The sequence below is a fragment of the Oryctolagus cuniculus genome, chromosome 8 (assembly GCF_964237555.1).
Source record: "Oryctolagus cuniculus chromosome 8, mOryCun1.1, whole genome shotgun sequence".
Taxonomy (NCBI): Eukaryota; Metazoa; Chordata; class Mammalia; order Lagomorpha; family Leporidae; genus Oryctolagus; species Oryctolagus cuniculus.
This window is the reverse complement of record NC_091439.1, coordinates 70341492-70361885: the sequence shown is the minus strand read 5'-3', so window position 1 is coordinate 70361885 and position 20394 is coordinate 70341492. Positions and strand designations below refer to the sequence as shown.

At 40.7% G+C, this 20394-nt stretch overlaps 1 protein-coding gene across 5 annotated transcripts in view; it reads left to right on the top strand.

Moving 5' to 3' along the window:
• Positions 1–20394, top strand: part of BMPR1B (bone morphogenetic protein receptor type 1B) — a 447531-nt gene that overhangs the window by 328569 nt on the left and 98568 nt on the right. The window contains exon 1 of one of the 5 annotated variants that reach the window (XM_002716975.5): positions 1896–2094. The exons of the other annotated variants lie outside the window; for them this stretch is intronic. Coding sequence (XP_002717021.2) covers positions 2022–2094 — 73 coding nt within the window. The 5' untranslated portion in view covers positions 1896–2021. Of the gene's footprint in view, positions 1–1895; positions 2095–20394 lie in introns of those variants that run through there. 5 annotated transcript variants of the gene reach the window in all.

Genomic DNA, 20394 nt, shown 5'->3' with positions numbered 1-20394 from the left:
CTCAGTAACCTGTATTCACAGCCGTGAATGATCTGGTTCCATGCTGTCTAGCTTTCTTTCCCTCCAACCACTTACTAACAGAGCCGTCTCTTCCAGGAAGATGTTTTCTTCCCATGCTACTGCATAAATGAAATATTTATTCCTACCACCAAGTCTTGCTCATGGACTTGCTTCTGTCTTCAGCTCCTTTACTGCTGCACACATTCAAGTCATCTTTCAGCGTTCGGCTCCCCTTTCAATCTTTGGCTCAGCGTAATCCATCTCTACTCTGGATGACCGTGTGCATTTCTTTGGGGGGACTTCATCTTAAAATGTATAATGCCTTTTTCGTAATCCTTTATATTGCCTATCTTTTTTTTTTTTTCTCTGTGGTATTGTAAGTTCTTGGAGTGCCTTATCTTTAGCTAGCACATAGTTTAAAAGCGCAAATGGTTGCTGATATAAATTGGCTTGCACTGATTTATGATTCTGGAGAGAGGGCAAAGATCTTCTCTGTGCTGTGAACCCTTTTGTGGATGGCCACACTGGGGAAGTGGGAGCTGTGTCACTTTCTAGCTATTCACTCCTTGCCCCAAAGTTCAAGGCTGGGCTCCAAACTGGCAGAGGAACCGTGTTGTGAAGTTGGCTCACGCTTGAACGACATTTGCCTGATTTTTGTCATCTTTGCCCACACATAGCTACTCCTCTCCCGATGACCTTTTTCGTTGTACTGTGCCCCAGTCTCCGTTCCTTACTAAAGCAGATATGGATAACTAACACGGAAAGGGAATTCCTTTTCACCGTCCCCAACTGCCATGTTCCTGACAAGCCGGAAGTGTGGCTTCTGTGAAATGTGTGGTGTATCATGCTCTGAGTATTCAAGATTGCCTGAATGGTGAAAGCGCTGAGTTTCTATTCAGTTTCCTCTATGGACTGGGGGTGTGGGGTTGATTGTAATATCCTAAAACACCTGATGCGCTTCTCTGGTCTGGAGAGTAGACTTGAATGGCCCCCAAGAGACAACGGTGGGTGGGTGTAGGATGTGGTGGGAGGGGGCTGGGGGTGGTCTTTAAAGCAAGCAGATGGCAGAGATTTTGTTCTAAGAAAATAATTCTCAAAATATGAAGTGAACCTATGGATATAGCAACTGAAATATAACTGCTCTCATTAATCCTTTGTCAGGCAAACTGGTGGTATTTTAATTTCTACACATGCTGCCTGTCTATAGTTCTCGCTCTTCATTTACTCTCGACAGATCTCAGAATAAAAGAAAAAACATTAAAAGAAATACTTTCCTGTTGATCATTGAAGATCACGAGAAATGAAACTTTACCATAGTTTACATTGAGAAACAGTTACAGTTAAAATCTAAAATACGGAATCACTTAGAAAGGTTTTATTTGTATAGTAAGGTTGCCTGGGTTCCCAGCGCTTTTCTACAAGTAAGTTAAAACTAGAGTCATTGAAAATAAATTGATGAGTGAGTGGCAGCGCGCAGCATTCGCTGGAGATGGCTTTGTGCGTCTCTGGGATGCTCTCCCGGGCCTGTGCACTTGACTCCAGGGGCTTTGCATCATTATTTAAACCTGTGAGCAGACTGCCCTGATGCGCGACACCACGCTCGTCATTTCGTCACAGAAAAGAAACGATTTCCCCTGATCTTTGCACATTTCTCAGGGAAACACCTTGGAGGAAGGAAAGAAACTGTTTTCTTGCCACCCGCGCGTGGGTGGGGCCCCACGAAGCCCCCCGCGAGGGCTGGCCCTGGTGTGGGCAGCTGGGTCAGGCCCCCTTCTTAAGAAAACAGTCCTGCTCTGGGGCCTCAGCGCCCTTTGTTGTCCGCCCCGCGAGGTGATCCGCTGAGGTCTCGGCGGTGACAGAACCAGTTTGTAACAGGCTTGTCTTTCAGGCTCCTGTCTCTCGGGCTTGCTGGCGGCTCTGACAAGAGTGGCAGCCGCGCGAGGCGCGCAGAGAGCTCGGAGGCCCAGAAGCCGGAGGCGGGAGGCTCCCGGGCGGGTCCCACTGACTGCTCTCCTACTGCAATGGGTTGGCTGGAGGAACTCCGCGGGCAGCTTCCCATTTCCTCCGTCATTCTTCTGTCTGTGCACGCGAGGGGTAAGGAGATCAAGGCGCCCCACACAGCAGTGCTGCAGGGGCTGACTTCAGGTCTGCTTTCCTGGCTCGGTCACACATAGGTTCAGTGGCTCAGAGTGTCCCGATCCCCATTCTCCAACTGCTCTGTCACTTGTACTGCGTGCTCTGTCAGGGCAAGGCTTTTGGGGTGCTCTGTCTGTATCCTTTTAAACGGATTTAAAGTTTCTCTTTTCTCTAGCCACTTGGAATTACACTCAGTCCACTTTGGAAGTTGCAGAGTGGAACTGTCAACATGCTGTGATACTTGCTATGTGAAGTACTGAAATAATTCTAACAGGCAATACCTTGATGAATTTGAGTACTGTTAGATGTGTGTAGGTTAGTTAATTAACTTTGAAGTGAACTATAATTTTTATATGCATGCATTGAGTTAGTCTGTCATTTTATAGTGGCAGTGATTGTAGCTTGTGAATCTGTCAGATGCTTGTCCACATTTAAGAGTCTGGCTTTTTTTGATAGTTCTGTGCAGATTATGGTATCAAGCTAAAATGTAACAGTTTAATATATTATCTGAAAATTTTAAGTAAATGAATAATTTCTAAGAGTAAGTGTACTATTTTCAAATTAAAAGAAAGGTAACAATGAATATGAAATAATTAGTGGTGGTAGTGATTGCAATGAGGGAGTTAAAAAGTTGACAATAAGGAAATAATGGCTTTATACACCAAAGCCTGATGATAAAAGGAGCATGCACAAGATTGAAATGCATTTACAGTTCAACTTTCTGTGTGTGTGGATGAGTTCTGCAGAACTAATTTGGCTGTGCTACTTAACAGATAAGTGTGTGTTATCAGTTGTTCTGTACTTGGGGTTGGCACTTACAGGATTAAGGTTTTCAGAATCTCTAAGTATTCCATGATGTAACTAAAATACAACATTTTATGGCATGGCTCTGTAGAAAAATGCTTTTAATTTCTGGTATAGATAGTGGAACTGAAGGGAGTTTTGTGCATTAATATGAAGGAATGACAGGTAGTTCATCTACCTGGCTTGCTAGTTTTTCTCCTTTTCTCCAAAAGTTAGAATCTGGTACCTTCTAGAAAAGAATAGAAAACCTCGATGAAACTGCTTCTGAACGCTGTTGCAGGAAGTGAAAATCAGCATGATAGATGTGAGATAAAATTCTCATTCCTCTGTTTCAGCTGCTACTATTGCTTCATTGCCTGAAGATAATTTTGTATCCTCTTTTAACATTTTCCTTGAAACACATGAATATCTGATTTTACTGTGAGTTATGCCAATAACAAACAGGCCATATGCTCTGGACTGAATCATGAAATCTTAGACATAGAAGGTACTTTGAAACAATGTTGTATAAAATAATGTCTAGTTGTTTTTCAAGGAGGAGGTTGAAGCCCAGAGACCTGCCTTGCTTTTCTGGGCCATATAGCTTTTCATTCTTAAACTCCCTGTCTAAGCCTCTTTGATGCATGCACTCGTGCATGTGTGTTTCTGTTTATCTTATAGCACAGTGGGTTAGGAATGTGAATTCTGGACCCAGAATGCCTGGATTTGAATCCTAGCTCTGCCACTTAGCAGAGGTGTACTCTCACATGAGCTTATCGTGTTTATATATCAGTTTTTTCAACTGTAAAATGCGGATAATAACTGTATTTACCATAACGTTGCTTGATAACTAAATGAGGAAACATTTAGCATATGGAATAGAATCTGGCACATAACAGACCTGGGAGTTTACTATTCTTAGTGTGATTTTTACTTTTTTTTTTTTTCCCCCACAGGCAGAGTGGACAGTGAGAGAGAGAGACAGAGAGAAAGGTTTTCCTTTGCCGTTGATTCACCCTCCAATGGCCACCGCAGCGCGGCCGGCGCACCGCGCTGATCCGAAGGCAGGAGCCAGGTGCTTCTCCTGGTCTCCCATGGGGTGCAGGGCCCAAGCACTTGGGCCATCCTCCACTGCACTCCTGGGCCACAGCAGAGAGCTGGCCTGGAAGAGGGGCAACCGGGACAGAATCCGGCGCCCCGACCGGGACTAGAACCCGGTGTGCCGGCGCCGCAGGCGGAGGATTAGCCTAGTGAGCTGCAGCGCCGGCCATAGTGTGATTTTTAATAATCAGTATTTGCAAGGCTAGCAAACAAGGAAGCTGGAATTGTACACTGAGCCAAGGTTCTGCAGACTGGTAGCTCCTCTGAGTGTGATTCACACGCTGAGTCCCCGTTGATGTTCCCAGCTTTGTCATCAGTCAAGCTTTTTTATTTTGTAAGAAATTTCTCTTAAGTTTTTACAAAATAAGCTAAATGAACTTAATGTTCTTTGTAATTTTTTCCCTGATGAGGACAGAGTGTGCTATACACAGCCACTTACAGGCGTCACCAAATTAAACACTTTGGAGTACCAAAGTTAAATATGCATTGATAATGCGTAAAACCTTTTCAATCATTAATTCTGCATTTGCTTCAGTGAGAATGAGGATCACACACTAAAAGGTAAATAGGAAACACAGATCAATGAAGTGGTCATGACTCTTAAGTGAGTGACAAGGCCAAGATTAATGTGCTGAGACCCTAAGTCCTTATTGAAGTAAATGCATTGCAAAATGACAACTTGACACACTGGGAGAATGTGTGCTTTGGGCCAAGACAAATATTTTGCCAATTAAATATGATGTTACTTCAAAAAGTTTGTGGACATAGAATTTTTTTTTATTTTTTTTATTTTTTGACAGGCAGAGTGGACAGTGAGAGAGAGAGAGAGACAGAGAGAAAGGTCTTCCTTTGCCGTTGGTTCACCCTCCAATGGCCGCTGCGGCCGGCGCGCTGCAGCCGGCGCACCGCGCCGATCCGATGGCAGGAGCCAGGAGCCAGGTGCTTTTCCTGGTCTCCCATGGGGTGCAGGGCCCAAGCACCTGGGCCATCCTCCACTGCACTCCCTGGCCACAGCAGAGAGCTGGCCTGGAAGAGGGGCAACCGGGACAGAATCCGGCGCCCCGACCGGGACTAGAACCCGGTGTGCCGGCGCCGCTAGGTGGAGGATTAGCCTAGTGAGCCGTGGTGCCGGCTGTGGACATAGAATTTAAACATGTGTAGTTGGTGAAAAAAATTTGGAATCTATGCTTATAAGGAATATTCATAATATTTAAGAAATACATATGATGAAAAAGCTATGTGTAGCTTTCAGAATTTTTTGACATCAAAATCAAATTATCTTATAGTTCGATTTTGCCATGAGCTTTTGGATGTGCTTTTGCACATGGAAACCTCATAATTTTATTTCTATTTGTATTTAAAGGAGTTTATTAATACATTTGGTTCTCACAGCCAATGCATGATAATTACTACAATCGAATTCCATTAATTCTCATTAATATACAGAATGGATTCAGTGTAGCTCCTAGATACAATTCTTTTTTTTTTTTTTTAATTTTCTTGGCAGGCAGAGTGGACAGTGAGAGAGAGAGACAGAGAGAAAGGTCTTCCTTTGCCGTTGGTTCACCCTCTAATGGCCACCGCGGCCGGCGTGCTGTGACCAGCGCACCGTGCTAATCCGATGGCAGGAGCCAGGTACTTCTCCTGGTCTCCCATGGGGTGCAGGGCCCAAGCACTTGGGCCATCCTCCACTGCACTCCCTGGCCATAGCAGAGAGCTGGCCTGGAAGAGGGGCAACTGGGACAGAATCCGGCACTCCTACCAGGACTAGAACCCGGTGTGCCGGTGCCGCAAGGCGGAGGATTAGCCTAGTGAGCTGCGGCGCTGGCCACAATTCTAATATAATGGTATTTCCCATATTAGCTGGCATGAGTCTATAAGGACCTTGCAGTTCTACCACAAATGGTGCAAATCTCTTCAAAGTCATAATTTAGTGCAAAGGAAGCCTGCATTTGAGATAGTAGTGAGGGTGGCTTCGGTATAGGGTGATCCGACAGCTCAAGTCTTATCATTGCTTCCATCATAGATGTTTTACTTGATAAGGCACTGGTTTAGGAAAAAAAAAAGCAATAGTACATCTTGCTAGAAGTTTTGAACTTCATGTCTTTAAAATTGGCACATCGTGTTTGCTTCAGCAATGTATTTTTTAAAGCTAGGAGTCTTGGAACGTGGAATTTCCTTCCTAAAAGAGAAAATGTGACCTGTGAGGATGACAACCTTTACTGTTCACTTCTACTTAAAATGGATTGGTTTTAGATTAAGCTACTTACACTACCCAGCCCCTTTCTTTTCAAAACATAATAGAGAATCCCAGGCAATCAAACGAATGGAGGGCAAAGTGTAAATAGTCTGAAAGTGTCATTTTGGTTACTACTGTTCTCTTTTGTCTACTAAAGGAGTTTAGTGATGCTATAAAGGTGATAGACTGCCCGCCAGACCTAAAAACTACTGGATTTTCTGTTTGTTGTTCCAATACATTGTGGAAGCAGTGTCCCCTTCCTGCAGTGGATGGGTCTCCTGTTCTGGCATTTTAAAGAGGTGCAATTTTCATTTAGTGCCTTGTTAAATATACATGTGAGTGGTCCTGCAGTTTTACATTTTTTTCTCTTGAGATCATAGTAATAGGTTACTTTAGCAACGAGACTAAAATGCAAGTTGGCAGCTACATTTTTACCTTTAAGTTTAAAAGTAATTCTACATCTGGGAGGACAGAAAAAAAAAAGAGGTGAGATAGGAAGTACAAGTCAATTCTTTTAGAATACAGGAAAATTCCTAAATGCAGTGAACAAGAGCAGGTCACAGCCTGCATGGTCCCTACAGTTTTATAACCCAGAGTTTACATCCTACCTCCCCACTGCCAGGTCATATTCCATAGGGTTCCTCATGTAAGATTTATGTTTGACCTGGTTGACACTAATTTAAAATTTAAAAAATCAGTTATAAACTATTTTAAGTAAAATTAAGGCAAGTAGGGAATCCAATAGCAGGAGGATAACAGCCATAACTGTGAATGTGTAGTTTTGAGAGTAGAATGGTAGTATGACTCTAGGGCATCAATGTTTGGTGATATTTTCAAGTGAAAAATGATCCTTGAAACCATATGGCAAAGTAGAGTGAAAATCTGAACTGTTAGACCAACACAGCTGTTAAATGCATAAATGTGGTTCTGTGTTTAGAATGTTTTCTACTACAGCTATTATGTGGCATTTCCAACAATTAATCCCCAGCTATTAATTGGCAGTAACTGCAAGTTGTGGTGAGCATCACAGATGTAAGAAATTCGAGCCCTGTGGTAGTTTACCTGGGAGGCGATGAATGAGCTGTAGTTGTCAGCTCAGATGCTGCAGAGTTGAGTGGCTAGTACACATTTCACATAACTGACTCCAATTGTTGGATGTCATGTTTTTTTATGAGAAGGTAATGTTTTTATAAAAGTGGTGGCAACATATAGATGTCTTATTAAATATAAATACCTATATATTTTTATTTATAAATATGAGGGTACTTCAGAAAGTTTGTGGAAATTGATGTAAAGGATAAGTTGTTTTGATGTAAACATTTTTGAAATCCACGCATAGTTTTTCAAAATTGGCATTTCCCGTGAACATTATAAAGACCTCTTTTATGGACAGTTTTAAACTTTTTGCTCTAAAATTATTTTTAAATCCATTTTTCTAGAACTTTATTAAAGTTTTATTTATTTAGCTGAGAGCAATGAAAAACAGAGAGTGTTCCCACCTGCTGGTTCATTCACCTTGTACACACAAGGGCTTGGGGGGGTGAGCAAGAGCCAGGAGCCAGGAACTTAATCCAGTTTTGTAACATGGGTGGCAGGAACTTGAGCCATTACCTGCTGCCTTCCACTGTTTGCATTAGTCAGAGCCTGTAGTTAAGAGCTACGGATGGGAATTGAACCCAGGTAGCTTTACCACTCGGCTGAATGCCCACCCTACTGCAGAGTTTTTGAAATACTTTTATATGTGGGGCTTCTGGAAGAACAGTAGTGTTAGAACCATCAGAGTAACAACAAATCCATTTTTCTCCTCTGTTAGGCCAATTGAATCTGAAGTAACACTTTATAAATCTTTTATTGATTTAGAATTATCAGGGACAAATCTATGCAAAGTTTCCCTAACTTTAAAAATGTGTATCTGTATTTAAGATTCATTTAAGAAATTGAGCTTATGGAATAACTGAAAAATATTGACAACTAATTATAGGAAAATTAATCTTAGCTAAATTTTCTATCAGGTTTTCTTATGTTAAATTTAGGTCTAGATAAACTTTCTTTTGTTCTTGATGATTATAGTTAAAACTGTTGCTTACTTGGTATATCTTAATATGCATTTGTTGGTTTGGAAATGTTAACATCAAAATATGTGACAATGATTTTCTGACCATGAACTCAGAATCATGTAATTGTTATTTTAGGCCTCTTCATTTTTCTTATTTTTATCATAGTTGAAAGTCAGGCCTATACCTGGTTCATTCCCCAAATGCCTGCAGCAGCCAGGGCTGGGCCAGGCTGAAGTCTGCAGACTGGAACTCAACCTGCTACATCCAGAACGCACATTGCCAGGAGACCAAATCAGAAGTAGGGTAGTCAGGGCTGGAACCAGGCACTGCGGTATGTGATGTTGGCATCCCACACGGTGACTTAAGCTGTTGGGCCAGACGCTTGCCTTTCCATTGTTACTTTCAGCTCTGGAGAAGCTGTGGCTTTGGGGTTAACTGATTTCGCTGCTTGGTCTCATCTTTCTCATATCTCTTCGATTAGTTGGCTATATGAATCACTAGTATTAGTATTGATATTTTGGTTACAAAACCCAGAAACTCAAGAAAACAGTTGAATGGGGGCATGACGAAAAATGATTGGTTACAGGCCTTAGGGGACACAGCAGGCCATAAGGAACTGAGCTTCCATTTGTCCTGAAGGGCCTCCTGGGCCACCGCCGCCTCTTGCACGCTGTGTGTTTGGTCTGTTCTTCTTTCCCTTTCATCTAAAGTTCTTCAATGAATTCTCCTTGCATTTAGGATAGGTTCAGGTTGTTATGTGGCCTGCAAGGTTTGATCTGAGCTCTGGGCCATACCTACTGAGTATCAGCCATATGACCCTCTATTGTGCAGAATTAAATCAATAAATGAAAAGGTCCACTCATTTTCTCACTCAGGGAATTCACATATTCCATTTCCACAGCTTGTAAAGTTCTTTGCCTTTCTGCTCTGTTTGTCCATGCCTTTGCTTAAATGCTATTAAGTTTTACTTGTCTTTTTATTAAAAATATTAAAAATATTTATTTATTTGAAAGGCACAGTCACGGAGAGAAAAAGACACACACACACACATGCACATACAGAGAGGGAGGGAGGGAGGGAGAGAGAGAAAGAGAGGAAGAGAGAGAATGAGAATGTTCCATCTGATGGTTCACTCCCTAGATAACTGTAACAGCTATGGCTGTGCCAGACCAAAGCCAGGAGCTTCTTCCAAGTCTCCCATGTGACTGCAGGGACCCAACCACTTGGGCTTCTTCTGATTTCCCAGGTGCATTAGCCCGGAGATGGATCTGAAGTGAAGCAACTGGGACTTGAATTCACGCTCCTATGAGATGCCAGTACCACAGGCCACAGCTTAACCCGCTGCACCACTGCAGCGGCTCCAATAGTCTAAATGAAATGAGATCCCCTTGATAGAATCCCTCCCTGTAAGTTTTGTTTTTCATCTGTGGTCTGAGTGGTATCTCATGATCTGTGTCACTCTCAGAGGAAGTCACTGTCTGAGTGCTTGGCCTGTAGAGTCGTCTCCCTGAAGGTGCTCATACTTCCTCTCCTCACTGGAAATAGTGGCTGCAGTCCCTGACAGTCTCAGACCCTTTTTGCTTAGGTTTCCAAAGTTAGCTGATCATGCTTCACTGGCTTGTCTTGCTGTCCTTTTTTTCTTTTCCCTTTCCTTTCCTTTGTCTTTGTCATGTCTTTTCAGAGGGCGACTTTGATTGGCTGCTGGCCTGTTGAATAATCAGATGTAACCCAGCTGGAATATAAAGTCACCCAGTGTTAAGATGGCTCCTAGACAAGAACAGAATTCTACCTCTAGGGCAGGTCCAGGTTTTCTGGAAGAGGTTTCAGATTAGGTTGGCAATCACAAGCATTTAATATAGCTTCTCTTGTCACTCAGAATAGCAGTATGAATACTGCTGACACTTCTTAGTGGACAATGAATGGCTAATGTTACTACCAAAAATGATGGTAATGTATCTTTGTAGATTCCACAAAATTACTGTAACAGTAAATGATGAGATACATGATTATATTTTGCTTTTTAAAATAAGGTGGCATAGAGACAACATAGCACAGTCATGACAGAACTCAAAGTACTTGTGACTCCACAGGCTTTGGTTCTGACAGGTTTTTATATTTAATTCTCACTCCTTTATTAAAATAGTAATTTCAAGCTTATGCATCACAAAGAGCATCTCATAAGTTTTGCATTTATAACCTCTGAGCAGGCCATGGGTTTGAGGCCAGTAGTGTACATCATACATTTGATCGGATTCTGGGAACTTAGTGTCTAAAAGTAGGCTTTTAATCTCTTTTGGAGTCTAGAGGAAAATTAATATGTATTTTTGATTCCCCTTTAAAAAAATCCTCAAGACTTTCTGCTGAAAACTGGCTCGGATTCATAGTATTTTACAATATGCGATATGTAATGTACCTCCTATTCATCTTGGTGTCTTCACAGTTTTAATGGGAATTTCATGTATAAGGAGATAGTGACTTTACACAACTTCTTCATCAGTTGGGGAACTTCTGTGATAAGAAAACCACATTCTTGGGATATCAGACAAATGTGAGACAGTTTTACATTTTTTTTTAATTTGAGACAAAGAATTCTCATCTGCTGGTTCATTCTCCAGATGCCTGTTATGGCCAGGAATGGACCACGGCCAAAGTCAGGAACTGGGAACTTAATCCAGGTTGGAATCAGGAGCTAGAGTCACGAGTCAAACCCAGGTGCTTTGTACGGGGTATGTATGGATATATTAACTGCTAGGCTGAATGCTCACCCCGGGACAATATAACAAGATGTCTTAACATTTTTCTCTGTATATCTCTATATATTCTCTATATATCTCTATATACCAGCTTTAGAAAGTCCAAGCCTGGGTTTGTTTTGCGCAATCTGCATGAAATTATCTTTCTGTTACTGTGTTTATAGAAATAGTCATTATCAAACTATTCCTTTGCCAAAATGTTCTTTATTTTGGCTTCCCTCTAACAGAAATTATTTTTTTCCAAATCTGAAAAATATATTTTTTTTCAAATCTTAAAAAGGCACCAAAGCTTGCCAGTTATAATTGTTGTGGAACTTTAATGACTATGCATTTTTTCATGGAGGTAAAGGATAAAAAGAATGCTTGTGTTGGATAGAGGTAATATGCTCAAATTAGTATTTTCAGATTTCATTACCAAGCATCAATCTTTATGTATTTTAAACTGAGATATTAAAATTGTATATATCGTGACAGATGTTTGAGCAGTTGGGCTGCTGATTAAGATGCCTGTGTCCCATCTCAGAGTAGCTGGTTTTAAGTCCGGTCTCCACTCCTTGATTCTAGCTCCTGTCGATGCAAACACAGGGAGGCAGCCAGGTGATGGTTCAAGTACTTGGGTCCCTGCCACCTGAATTGAGTTCCAGCTCCCAGCTTTGGTGTGGCCTTGCCTTGGTATTTGCAGGCCTGTGGGCATTCTCTTTGTCAGTTTGTCTTGTCTGTCTGTCTGTCTCTCAAGTAAATGAAAAAAATGAAATTTGTGTATAATTACAGAGTACCCTTTATGTTTACATTTAGACATCGTGTAATGCCCAAATCAGGATAAATGCGTCTCCCCAAACATTTATCATGTTTGTTGAAATTCATGATTCTTCTAGCTTTTAAGAGAAGTTTATCATTATAGTGCATCCACGAGGCTCTAGAACCCCAGAACTTCTTATTGCTCTCCAGCTTCAACTTAGTATTCTTTGAACCTTTCTGCCTCTCTCCCTTCCTCCTATTCTCTCTAACATCTCTTCACCTCTATGAGATCAGTGTTTTTAGCATTCCTGTGAGTGAGATCAGGCGGAACTTGTCTTTCACAAAAGTGTTTTTTTGTTCCTATTCTTCTTTTTAATGGTGTATATTTTAAGACTAATACTCTGTATTACACCTGAAATGTTAGCCCGTTGGAAATAGGCAAAGTGCAGCAGCTCTTTGGAGGAGTACTTCGGTAGCTGTCTGAAATTAACCCAGCTTCTGCAGTGAGGCTGTGGAGACCTGTGCATGAGCTGGAAAACCACAGAAAGAGTTCCATCATGGCCTGGGAACAGAGCGAGGTGGACACCACTTCGTTGTGGTTGCTGAACAAATTCCCTTTGTGCTTCACACACTTTCTTATACATATACAAATCCACACACACGTGTTTCTTATATATATGTTTTCATAGGATTTCTAGAGTTTATTGAAATCAGACAATATCACTAAATATTTCCTCCTTAATTTCCTATGCCTTGAGTGAAAACATGTTCAAGTTGGGGGATGGGCCTAAAGGAAAAGGAACCTTGCGCTAAATCATGTGATTTCACCGACACATGACATTCTTTGAATGGGGCATTTCTAAAGATTGTTTTTGGCCTGGGTTTTACGAATAAATGCAGGACAGTTTATTTATAACATAAGCATTTTAGTAGCTATTATGAATATTATTAATCTACCCTACTTAACCTCCTCAAGTGAAAAATATAATTTTCTGTCTTTTTTTGTTAAATAGACTTAATGACAAACATCTTGCAAATTAGATTTTCATATATTTCATCTCTTTCTTATGCTCAATTTAATCTATCAAAGCCACACATTGTAGAAGACATCTGGTATTGAGCTTAAGCAGCTGGGTTTCATTTGTAAAGGTTTTAAGCAAATTTCAGTGCTTGCCAACAATAATATAACAGTTGGCCAATGTGTTTGCTTTGTGGCAGCTTTGTGCAGCGTGGCAGAAGAGACCTGAGTTCAGGATCAGGTGATTTTCCCCTTTCTCTGGCCTGATTGGTAGAATTGAGGGTTTTATGCAGATGTTAGGTGAGCATCAGCTGAGGGCCTGCTGCAAAGGCCATTGGGTAGGGATCAGCTGGTGAGCAACGTGTGATCCTCACTCGTCAGTTTGTGTCTGCTATTCTCATGGTTTTGTTCTATGAACTAGTATTTCCTACATCAGAATCAGGATCATTTCCAAGAGGTGAGTCCCAGTATCCCCATCCCAAATTGAAGCCAATTATTTGGGAGCTGACCCCAGAAAGCTCAACTTAATAGCCATCCCAAGGGATTCCATGTACACTGGATGTGAGTTAATAGATTTCAGTTCACTTTTTACCTATGCACGGAGACTGTGACCCCTCCCCTTGAAATTGACTAGGAAGAAACTGTCTATTCATGTGCATTAAAAAGAACAGTCTTTATTTTCCCTACATAGCCAGTTTGGACAATCTTTCATAAAATATTACGTTTTCATTACACATTGTTTAATAAAACAGTTGTCCTAGCACTATTAAAATATTATCTGTAATGATGAGGAAGGGCTAGTTTGTCTTAATTTACTTGGAACAGTGAATTGAAGGATTGTTGGGAAACCGAAATGAAATGGGAATCCCAAATTTCCCTTCTCTTCCTCAGATCTATGCAATTAGTTTCTGTGTCCAAACAGCCATTAGACAGCTGTTAAACCCCTGGACATCTGCTCAGGGTTTGCCTCTGAATCACACTAAGAGTGTGCCGCTTTGTTGTCTGGGGCTCCTGAACCTCATTTTTCCCCATGGAAATAGTTTATGTCGTGGTGGTTGTCCAGCAGTTGTGGGGACGATTCTGGAAAGAAATCAAGTCATAACTCTCCTTTCAGTTTCTGCTGGAAAAGTTCTCTGCTAGACTTCTAAAACTACCTTCAGTTTGTATTGTTGTGCTGGTTCTGAGTCCAGAATTGAGGTTTCCAGACAAACACTTTTGAGTTCCAGGGCCTTATGGAAACCTACCCAGGCAAGGTGTGGTTGATGGGAGGTTTGTGTCTTTGGAAGTTAACAGTCAATGTCTGTCGTTAAAACATTCTTAACTGGAAATGTACTTTTTACTTCATCTCGCTTTGAAAATGAGTGATCAAGATGGTCATTTATAGCAAACTCCTGCATTCTTTCAATGATTTAATTTAAAATAAACACATGCACACACACACACACCTCTTTTGATGTATATAGGCAGCACCCAACACCCCAGAATATGTGAAATTAAAAGAAGGGGCAATCTTAATGCTTGGGATTGTCTCCTTTCATGATCCATGTCATGCCCAAGCTCCATCTGCAGCTTTTTAAAGTTTCTGGAGGACGCTCAGCATTGCAGCTGTCTCTAATGTACTGTGAACCTTGAAAAGGAATTTCCTTTCAAGTAAGAAGGGAAGTAGTTTGTGTGTGGGATGATGGAGGTGGAGGATTCTTTAACAGAGGATAAAGTGCCATTATGTATAAACAAGCATTCACACAGTTTAAAACAAACTTAGAAATATATATTAAAGATACACACACACACTTGTTTGGAAAAACCTAGTTACTTTGCAGAATTGAGTTCTGCTTCTTGATTTGTACAAGCAAAAAAGATGTGCAAGTTACCGAGTGACTTATCTCAAGTCTCACTCTTCGTTCTGAAGACAGCACACAACTTGGGACCCCAGAGCTTTAGTTCTGGTTCTTTAGGAATTACATTTAATTTTGATTAGGATCATTTAGGCTGACTATTTAGAAACACAGTTTTTACAGATACACACACACTCCGTCATCCCCACTTCAGTGTCACCACAAAGACAAATTTTCCAAGTATAAATAAAGCTCAGAACTGGTAGTTTTGACTTTGAATGTCCTGTTTTATTGAGCCACATTCTAGTTTACAAGTCCCGCCCTCTGGTCAGCCAGGTCGGTGCTGTCAGAATCCATTCTGGTGGGAGGCCACTGTCACAGCGTTTGTTCTGAACCCAACTCCTGAGTATCTGAGGTGAGCAGTGGACAGAGCTGAGGCATACAGTTGAGTTCTAGGGCAAAAGTTTGCATCCCACGTTGACGAACAGATGGTCCTTTCCTTTGTTTCCTCTTCCCAAAATGTCCATCTAAAGCAATCCCATGCGAGATATTGTGAGCAGCTCTGACTACAAATAGGAAATGTGATCTGCAGCTTGACACCTTCAGAGAAAGTGCTAACACCTCTACGGATTTATTTCCTAACGCTCAAATTGCAGGGTCATTGTTCCCTTCCATTGTAAGGGAGCACTTGAATTGGGATCCTCTAGATTTACACATTGGGTTTTATGGCTTTGAGCTGTTGCTGTAGAATGCTTTAGCATAACTGATGAGCTGTCTTAGCAAGTAAAATTGCTGTGGTGTTTGCCCTCATTTTTCTACTTCTCCATTGATTTTTTTTTTCTTTGATTAACTGTGAATCCAGACTTTGGTTTTGCAGGCTGAATAGGAATGCCTGGCCTTTTTTGGTTTGGTGGCTTTGTTTTGATCTTTGTATTTGCTACTTAAGAAGTCTTAAAGATAGGCTAAGAATGTCAAGTCATCCTTTGAATTTTATAAGACACTCAAGCTAAATTAACTCCCAGAAGTTTTTCTTCTCAATGTAGTTTTTTATTATCCCTGTAGCTTTTAATAAATCATTACCTGTATCTACAAAATAATCTAGCAGTAAAAATAATGTACAAAAGATTCTAAAGGTAAAAAAGCAAGTGACATTCTTATAATTACCTTAAATATTAACAATCTAAGAGGCAATAATTGACATTTCATTTGTGATATTCTAATTTATAAATCCAAGGACACAAAGAACAGCACTCCTTTATCTTTTAGCATGTGAATGCCTGCATTAATAGATGTTAAGCCCAGCATGAGGTAAGGATCCCTTTCCATCCCAGTGTAAAAACTCATTTTGACTTTATAATTTTCTAGCTATGGTAACTAAAATAATGCAGATATGGCCTATGATAGATCAAAGGTGTTTTCGAAATTATTCCTTGTTATATAAAAAGAAAACATGTTCAGAGGAGTTAAATAACTTTTTCAAGGTCATAAAGCTAATATATGGGGTGAGTCTAGATTCAAATAAGGATAGCTTGTTGGCTGTGCCTAACCTATTAGCAGCTATAGCTGCACTACACAAAATCTCTTAGAGGATAATCCTTTTTTGACTTAAAGTTCAAAAACAGGCACACAAAACATGAAACCCAGGGCCAGCTCTATGGCATAGTGGATAAAAGCTGCTGCCTGCAGTGCCAGCATCCCACATGTGTGCCAGTTTGTGTCCTGGCTGCCCCACTTCCAATCCAGCTCTCTGCTATGACCTGGGAAAGCAGTAGAAGATGGCCCAAGTCCTTGGGCCTCTGCACTTGTGTAGGAGACCTGGAGGAAGCTCCAGGCTCCTGGCTTTGGATTGGCCCAGTTCCAGCTGTTGCAGCCATTTGTGGAGTGAGCCAGTGGATGAAAGACCTCCCTCCCTCCCTCCCTACCCCTCTCTCTTTCTCTCTCTCTCTCTCTCTCTCTCTCTGTCTTTCCCTTTTGAATAAATAAATAAATCTTTTTAAAAAAAGCCTTTAAATCTGATAACAGTAAATTAACAGTGATTCAATAAAGCAAACCAGAAACAACTCACCAGCTTTAAAGGATGGTCACATACCTGAGAAGTATTTATTAAGAATTGCATATGAAGTATGGCTTCAAAATGAGCAAAAATTTAAGAAACAATAAAATGGCAAAAGACATGAACAGGCCATTCACAGAGAAAGAAGATGGAGGTACAGGAAAAGAAGCTAAATAGAGAATTAAAAGTTGAAATAATATGAGATACAAGTTACAGTCAGCAGATTGGTCAAATAAATTTATAGACCGAGATAACCAGGGTTTGGCCAGAACATGAAGAAATGGAAATTCTTAACCATTGTTAGTTGGAATATAATTTGTTTCAGCCATTTTGAAGGGTAATGCATCAAACTGTATGGAAACATAAGCAGTGATTTCTTAGATATGACACCAAAAGCAGAAGCAACAATAGAAAAATAAGAAGGAAATGGACTTTATCAGTTAATAAGCATGCTTTCATGTTTCAGAGTGCATCCTCAAGACAGGGAAAAAACAGCCCATAGTATGGGAGAATGTATCTTTGAATCACATCTGACAACAGGCTTGAATCTGAACCATGTAAAGAAAATTTACAAATCAATAATGCAAAGAAAAAAATATCCCAGCCTACAAATGAGCAAGAATCTAAACAAAGCATTTCTCCAAAGTGTATATACGAAAGGCCAATGATCACTCGAAAAGATATTCAAAATTGTTAGATATCATAGAAAATCAAAACCACAATGAAAAGCCACTTCCCACACTCTAGGGTGGCTATAGTCAAAAGGACAAATAATGAGAAGGGTTGGTGTTGATTTGAAGAAATGGAAACCCTTATACACCACTTCTGGCAGCATAAAATAGTACAATAACTTTTGGTAAACAGTGTGGCAATTCCTCAAAATATTAAATATATGGTTACCATATGACCCCTGCAATTTGATTCCTATGCTCATACCCAAGAGAAATGAGATCATATGTCCATGCAAAATCTTGCACACAGATGTTCATAGCAGCGTGCTTCATAATAGCCAAAACGTGAAAGCAACCCAGTGTTTACCAACAGATGAATGGATAAAAGAAATGTTTTATTTATACAACAGAATATTATTTGCCAGTAAAAGGAATGACATACTGAGGCATGCTACCCATGGACTGACCTTGAAAACATCATTCTAAGGGATGAAGCAAAATGCCAAGACCACAGATTATGTGATTCCATTTATATGAGAAGTCTGGAATAGGTAAATCTACAGAGACAGATGATAGATTGTTAGTCCCAGGTTACCTGAGGCCTGGGCCTGGAGGAAGGAATAAGAAGTGATTGCTAATGAGTATGGGGTTTGTTTTGATGTGGTTGAAGATGTCCTAAATCAGATTGTGTGATAGTTGCACAACTCTAAGCATATATTAAAGTGGATTGAATTGTACATGTCAAATAAGTGAATTTTATAGTATGTGATTTATATCTCAATAAAGTTCTTAAAATATTTGTAGGCATGATAAATAGCAAGTTTAGCATAGTGGGAAATAATAGAAGGAGCTGGTATTGGTGTGGCTTCATTCTTTAGTATTTTATTCTTTAAAAATAAACTGTTCATAGAAATAAATTGTGGGAGCCTGGTCTTCCTTATTTATCTGTAGAATTTTACCTAGCAGAAGAGAGATCTGGAAATGAAACTTGAGTACATACTTATCCTGCTCTCTTTGTGACTAGAAAGCATTGTGGGTTTCCTTTTTTCTAATACTGAAGACCTGGTTCTAGAAATTATTCTGTAGAAATGTTGAATCAGGCTACTATGTTGTCTGTTGTATGCTTTTTATGGTATGTACTATAATCATAGTTTACATCTAAAATCGTACTTTTAGTAAGGCAGTTTTGTCGTTTATTATTTGGTTCATGAGAAGAATCCTTTGTAAGAGTTACTGTTACTTCTCACTCAGATCAGGTGATTTTTCCTTTGCCAAAACTCAGCAGAGTAGCCCACCTGCAACCTGCACGCTCAACTGAGGGGAAGTGGCTGTCTTGCTTTTCTTAAGCCTGAGGCCGGCCTTGTGGGAAGCTGTTAGCTTGCCTCTGAACCTTTCTCATGCCCTCTCCCCACACAGATGCAAAGACACTCTTGGGGACAGAGGGTGTGCCTGCAGGCCAAGCAGCTTGTTGCTGACTGGAGGTGCCTGTTACTCTTTTGCTTGTGGATGTCCCAGAAATGCCTGCCCTGCCCTGCCCTAGCTCGGAGGAGAGACGGGGTGGGAAATTGCCGGCACTGACAAGCCCTTCTCAGATAGGCGGAGCTCCTAGTCATAACAAAAACATATTTTTCCTAGAACATAGTACCACACTTTTCCCACTCAGGGTCATGGCCGTCACTGAGGAGGGAGAAATGGCCTTGGCACCTTGAGGTTTATACATCAGAGGATGAATGCCAAGTGGTGCCAATGCTGGTTCAAAGCAGGTTGGAAGAGAGTCGTGGCAGCATTCCAGGAGAGTTGGAAATACAGTTTCCCTGGAGTGTACGGGTTAAGTCAAACTTAACTTCTTCTAAATCGGCAGCCTATAAACCTAACGGCGATTGGAATAATTCAGAGGAGATCAAAGAAGTGAGAAACTGTGCGGGACCAGAAGTGTGTGTGGGAGGGTGGAAACTGGGACACAAAAGCTGAATTGTGACTACGCGGTGCTTTTCAGATTGTGGTCCCTGTAGCCGGCATTGCCAGTGAACCTGTTAGAAAAGCAAGTTCGCATCCACTGATCTGTATTTTAACAAGCCCTATAAGTGATTCTGATGTGCACTGAAGTTTGAGAACTACTGGACTAAATTATGTTGGTATTTCAATGGCAGGGGAATGTTTTTAACTTTTTCCCACAGGCAGTGAGAATTCATAGGAAGTTGAGCACAGTTACAGGATGCTTGAAGTCGTGTTTCACTTAGCACAATCTTCTGCCTTGTGTTTCTGGTGAAAAAATTTTAGTTTAGGTAGATATAAAAATGCCATAAAAGCTAGCAGTCTGTTTAATCCGTATACTTCTGAAAGATACCATTGGCCTGTAGTTTCTTTTGATGAAATGAGCGTTGTTTTATAATTTAATAGAGCTTCAGAAATTCACATGTAACTGATTTTTATTTGCTATAAAGTATAGGTTCTTGTGTGCTTAACATATTTTACATATTTAATAGGACCTAGGTGTACTTTTAAACCCTGAAGATGTTATCCAGATTAATTTTTAAAAATGGCTAAGGGCATTCCCCAGGTCATTTTACTTTGGAATTTTTCCCCAAGTATGTTTTGCATTTTCAATATTTTCATTTTTCCAGCCTAATCTTGTTATATATCAGTAACACATGATGTGTTGGCATCTTCTGCAATAACACATTTGTTCCAAGTGAAAGGGGCTCGCTTCAGAAAAGCCAGCCAGCCAAGAGTTTACCCGACAGAAACCTATATTGAATCTGAAACTAATGGGCTCACATTTTCCATCAGGATGAAGATGGAATGAAGCCAAGCAGGCACTAGGAGAAGTCGAGGAGTTTGCTGGTCTTTGCCCTGCCGGGACAGCATAGCCAAACATGTTGTGTGGTCCTGTGGATGATAGAAGTGGTGAAATGGATCGTCCACCTGTAAAGCTGGGATGGGGCTGCCTCACCGAATGTGATCCTGTGCCTCCTCTCTCTGAGTGTCTTCTGAGTCACAGGCAGCTTGA